The following is a 5313-nucleotide window of genomic DNA, read 5'->3' as shown; positions in this document are numbered from 1 at the left end:
AGTCACAGAAAGAGCCCCAGCTCGTTGTCGCGGCAACGGAGCAGCTGCACTTAGCTCACAGACAGTTACTGAGAACCCACACCTCAAACAAATGCTTCCTGGAGCAAAACTATTTGGAGTAGCCAAAAAATAATGACATTTTGAGAGACACAAGACTCTACCGAACGTTTGAGTGTAGTTTTTATGTCTCTATGTGTTTTAAAACTGCTCTACCAGCAGTTTACAAAACATGGACCCTCTCTTGTCTTCCGACTTTGTCTGCACTCAAGCGCCCACTCTAAATTCAAAAAGGACCCCAAAACTAATGAAACATAATTAGTGATTATGAAAAAAGTATAATAGATATCAACAAGCTGTTTTTTTAATATAATTGTTAAGACTTGTGTCACCATTTTAAAGTTTAAATGGTGTCTCTAGCTGAAAGATTGGAAGAGCTGAAAAAGTTGAAAGTTGAACAAGTTTTGAGAGGATTTGAAAATTTATTCCATTGGAAACCATGTTAAAAAGGTTGATGTTTTTAATTTATATTAATTCAATTATAAGAGCTAAAAAGCTGAAAAGTCATAGCACCCCTCTCCTGAAGGAGCTGAACATTTTAATATTTGAATGGTCTTAATAGCTGAAAGTGTGAAGGAGTTGAAAGGTGCGGCGGAAGAAATAGAATAACTAGAAAATGCATTTCCTGCAGAAAATGCGTTGGAATGCAGAAAGCTGAAATTAATTTCAAAAAGTTGCTTAAAGTACAGAAATGAAACAAGCTGAAATTATTCCAAACATTGCTGAACGAATAGAAAAAGCTAAAAATACATTTAAAAATTGCTGAAATTACAGAAATGAGAAAAGCTGAAATCAACTTGAAACAATTGCAAAAAAACTGAAATGGGAGAATTTTCTATGAATTCGAAATCACAGAAATAATAAAAGCTGAAATTATTTCTAAACATTGCTGAAAGAATAGAAAAAGCTGAAATACATTTAAAAATTGCTGTGTTGTTCTATGTTAACTTTTTGTAAAATGGATGTATAATCAGTTTAATCAATTCAATCAGTTATGACAAATCCATGTAATCGTGCAGTCTGTGTTCAATGTCCAATCAATACATGTTTTGATCCCTGATTACTGATTCAATTTTCAATCAATAAATGTTTGTCACAATTCTCGACTTTTCTTTTAAAGTCTTCAAAATCCCCGTGTAGCCTCGGATAGTGCTATTATTTGATTACTGTGTGGATGTTAAAAAGCCTTTAATTTTTGCCCACAAATGATAATTTACTCCTCGCGTGTTTCAGCATTAACTCTGATCATTTGTAGCCGGCATCGTGTGACGTCTGCCTTTGTTAGAGCGCTCTGTTTAGGACAGTTCTAATCAGTCTGTCGCTTCCACTCTGCCGCAACTCTCCCCATAGCAACCAGAGCCCCGCACACACAAGCAGCCGCTACGTCACACATAAACAAATGACTCTGTATCCAGTCAGCTGACGCTACCGGCAGCTAGCTTTCGTCGGCTAGCGCTACTATCGCGCTAGCTTTGCGGTGGCTGACAAGTTATGTCAGCAAGCGCAAACAAGTTGTACGAAGCTACTGCTGCTCTTGTATTTAGCCAGCTAGCCTACGTGGATAACCGTCACTCTGTCTGTCTGTCTGTCTGTCTGTCTGTCTGTCTGTCTGTCACTATTAGCTACGGAAATGGACGAGGGTCTCTGTTAGCTGTCCCTTTCCCGAGTACTGAAAGCAGCGCTTTACGCAGTGGCTGTTTAGCACAACAATGTCAAATATATACCTGTGTATGAACATCTATCTATCTATCTATCTATATCTATCTATATAGATATAGATATAGATAAATGCACACGTGTTATCTATCTATCGATTATTATCTATCTGATGGATACAACTCTGTGTATCCGGAACATATATATGTACATAACATCCGACTATTTTTATAATAAATGATAACACCAAATATGAAATGATAATCGTGTCCATAAATATTCAAAATAATAATTACTGAACTATAAAAGAGAGCAAAGAGAACAAAAACTTTGTTTCATGAGCACAAAACTCGCAAACGAGTTTTCCTGGACGAAGGGCTCGCGGACATGACGAGGCGGCGCGTGGACCTTCTAGAACATTGTCGGAGCCGCAGCGGCGCGAAAAATCCACTGCTGTCCATCCTGAACCGAGAAAGGTAGGTCACTTTGGTCCCTTAAAGATTCGATAAAAACGAGAGGCAAAAAAGCCGTGCTCTTTGAACCCCCTGCTTTGTATAACGTCAAACTTGGTCAAATAAATCAAAATAATATTAAAATGATATTAATTGAGAGGCTCGTGTAAAGACGTAACAGGTAGTTTAAATTTGAGAAGGCTGAAATGTTCGCCTTCAAGGGCTAGCATAAAACAGCACTCAGTTAATAGTAGGTAGCCTGTCTACATTCGATAAATACATACACCTGTTTAAAAATGAATGAAGACAGAAAATCTGCAAATGTCCATTTAGAAAAGACTTGCTGTGACTTTGACTATTTGTCTTTATTCATTTCAGAATGGCGTTAAGAAAAGTTCTTTCGTCGAAGCCCCAAACCCCTTACTTTAAGCCCCCGGCAATACACATTTGTGTGGTTGCACTGAAGGACCAGCATAGGGTCACGAGGTGGGACTTCCAGGACGGCAGAGCGGTGGCGGCCGTCACAAAAGCTAATGCCGTCATGGCCATCAGCGACGGGCACTCCGTGGCCAAAGTGACCCTGTATGAAGACCTGAAGGCCCAAGTTCAAGAGGGTGCTTCCTACGTGGTTCGTGGCTATAACCTGAGGGGCAATTCCCCTCCATATGCCTTTAATGTCTCAAGGGAGACAGAATTCTTTCGAAGCAGCGCCCTCGTCATCGACGAGAAATTACAAAACGAGGCCTTGAGGCTGATCAATCCTCGCTCGCCCCTGACCCCCCTCAGCACCTGCAGGGAATCTGCTGGTCTGGTCACGGTGGAAGGGGAGGTGGTCGAGGTAAGTAACTTTCCGTTTAACGGGACTGCGATATATATAGCCAATGTAGGTTGTTGCTGTAAAATTAAGAGTGTAAGTCCGCCGGACTGCAGCTATGAGAACATTAACACCCAAATCCACTGTGTTCAGGTGTCTGAGCTGAAGGAGGTGGTGGTGGCGAGGGACCGCGTGCCACTGCAAAACATCACGTTGAAGCAGGTGGGCTTTTTAATGAATGCCTATAGGTCACTTTGCATATTGTCAGCACAGTAATACACTATGTCATTCACAGGGGGAAACAAAGGTGCCCGTGTCCCTCTGGAGGGAAACCGCCCTCCACTGCTGTGAGATCGGGAACGTCCTGAGAGTGTCCCACCTGAGAGGGTCGGAGTCCAATTATGGATTCCGGCTCCAAACAACGGTGGAGTCAGCAATTGAGGTATGCCTACTAGGCTTTTTTTCTGCTTTTTCTTCATGTGTTAGTTACCTTGTTACGGTTATCCTCATCATCACAATAAATATGATAATGCATCAATTCAACAATGTATTTACGAAGCATGAAGCTGCATCAGATATTTTGTTGCGTATGCTATCAGTTTAATAGAACGTTTGTATGCTTGTGACCAAATACCTGCATGTCTTTCGCCAGGCGGTCAGTTCCACGGCAGCGGAGGAGGTTGGAGTTTACGGGGCAACACCGGCACGCGGGGCTCCCGGAAGCCTAAAAGTGCTCCTGGAGGACGACAGGACGCTGTTCATCGAGGAGAGCAAGTGGCTGCCAATAGCTGCCATAATGGAAGCGCCACCCTTACCGGTCAAAATAACCGTTAAAGGCAACACCATTGTCGCCATTGAAGCCATGCGGAAGGAGGAGTAGCTGTTTGAGTTTCTTTTTGTTGTTGCTGTTTTTGCTGTTGTTTTAATGTGTTCATTAGGAATCGGTTCTCCGTTGTTCAAATTACCTTTCACATTGTATAGGATGTTATTAATCAATTTGCCAAAGTTCATGTGTTCTGTTTTTGTTCTATGTTAACCTTTTGTAAAATGGATGTATAATCAGTTTAATCAATTCAATCAGTTTAATCAATTCAATCAGTTTATTCAATTCAATCAGTTATGACAAATCCATGTAATCGTGCAGTCTGTGTTCAATGTCCAATCAATACATGTTTTAATCTCTGATTACTGATTCAATTTTCAATCAATAAATGTTTGTCACAATTCTCGACTTTTCTTTTAAAGTCTTCAAAATCCCCGTGTAGCCACGGATAGTGCTATTATTTGATTACTGTGTGGATGTTAAAAAGCCTTTAATTTTTGCCCACAAATGATAATTTACTCCTCGCGTGTTTCAGCATTAACTCTGATCATTTGTAGCCGGCATCGTGTGACGTCTGCCTTTGTTAGAGCGCTCTGTTTAGGACAGTTCTAATCAGTCTGTCGCTTCCACTCTGCCGCAACTCTCCCCATAGCAACCAGAGCCCCGCACACACAAGCAGCCGCTACGTCACACATAAACAAATGACTCTGTATCCAGTCAGCTGACGCTACCGGCAGCTAGCTTTCGTCGGCTAGCGCTACTATCGCGCTAGCTTTGCGGTGGCTGACAAGTTATGTCAGCAAGCGCAAACAAGTTGTACGAAGCTACTGCTGCTCTTGTATTTAGCCAGCTAGCCTACGTGGATAACCGTCACTCTGTCTGTCTGTCTGTCTGTCTGTCTCTCACTATTAGCTACGGAAATGGACGAGGGTCTCTGTTAGCTGTCCCCTTCCCGAGTACTGAAAGCAGCGCTTTACGCAGTGGCTGTTTAGCACAACAATGTCAAATATATACCTGTGTATGAACATCTATCTATCTATATAGATAGATAGATAGATATAGATATAGATAAATGCACACGTGTTATCTATCTATCGATTATTATCTATCTGATGGATACAACTCTGTGTATCCGGAACATATATACAGTATGTACATAACATTTGACTATATTTACAATAAATGATAACACAAAATATTCCATTTCCAATGGTTTGCAGTATTCTTTATTTCAAACACAGGCTTTTTACATTGTTACCAGACCTAGGTTAATACTCACAGAAGTTCAAGTCTTTATGTTCCAGTAGCCCGGACTGATACGTCTGGTCCAAATTGTCATTTAAACTATCCCAACGCTAAGCTCAGTTTACTGAGGCTCACCAAAACACTTCCACTTCCTTATTTTGATGGAACATTTGGTTAGAATCACTACTCAAGGTTAGAACATGAGCATGATAGGATTTGCTTCAAATTAAATATTTTTACAAAACTCTTTGAACCAAGTTATTTTC

The 5313-nt window shown here is 40.9% G+C and overlaps 1 protein-coding gene across 2 annotated transcripts; it reads left to right on the top strand.

The window, feature by feature from the left end:
- Positions 1 to 908: 908 nt before the first annotated feature.
- On the top strand, positions 909 to 4895 carry LOC119203348 (uncharacterized). 2 transcript variants are annotated; one of them, XM_062558970.1, is made up of 5 exons: positions 910 to 2189; positions 2544 to 3003; positions 3133 to 3201; positions 3275 to 3421; positions 3632 to 4886. In XM_062558970.1, the coding sequence occupies exons 1-5, from the start codon at positions 2101 to 2103 to the stop codon at positions 3857 to 3859; spliced, it is 993 nt and encodes a 330-aa protein (XP_062414954.1). In that variant the 5' UTR covers positions 910 to 2100; the 3' UTR covers positions 3860 to 4886. The 2 variants fall into 2 exon arrangements, with proteins under 2 accessions (XP_062414953.1, XP_062414954.1); XM_062558969.1 differs by having other exon boundaries at positions 909 to 2189; positions 2544 to 3201; positions 3632 to 4895.
- The last annotated feature ends 418 nt before the right edge of the window (positions 4896 to 5313 follow it).

This window comes from Pungitius pungitius, chromosome 18, assembly GCF_949316345.1.
Source record: "Pungitius pungitius chromosome 18, fPunPun2.1, whole genome shotgun sequence".
Taxonomy (NCBI): Eukaryota; Metazoa; Chordata; class Actinopteri; order Perciformes; family Gasterosteidae; genus Pungitius; species Pungitius pungitius.
The sequence above is the reverse complement of the archived record's forward strand: the minus strand, read 5'-3'. Positions and strand labels throughout refer to the sequence as shown.

What these genes read in the sequence shown, in the direction of transcription:
- LOC119203348 (XM_062558969.1), top strand. Translation starts at nt 2,101, where the DNA reads ATGACGAGGCGGCGCGTGGACCTTCTAGAACATTGTCGGAGCCGCAGC. An exon ending in AAAACATCACGTTGAAGCAG is followed by an intron (nt 3,202 to 3,274) that starts GTGGGCTTTTTA and finishes TGTCATTCACAG; the next exon opens with GGGGAAACAAAGGTGCCCGT. An exon ending in CGGTGGAGTCAGCAATTGAG is followed by an intron (nt 3,422 to 3,631) that starts GTATGCCTACTA and finishes GTCTTTCGCCAG; the next exon opens with GCGGTCAGTTCCACGGCAGC.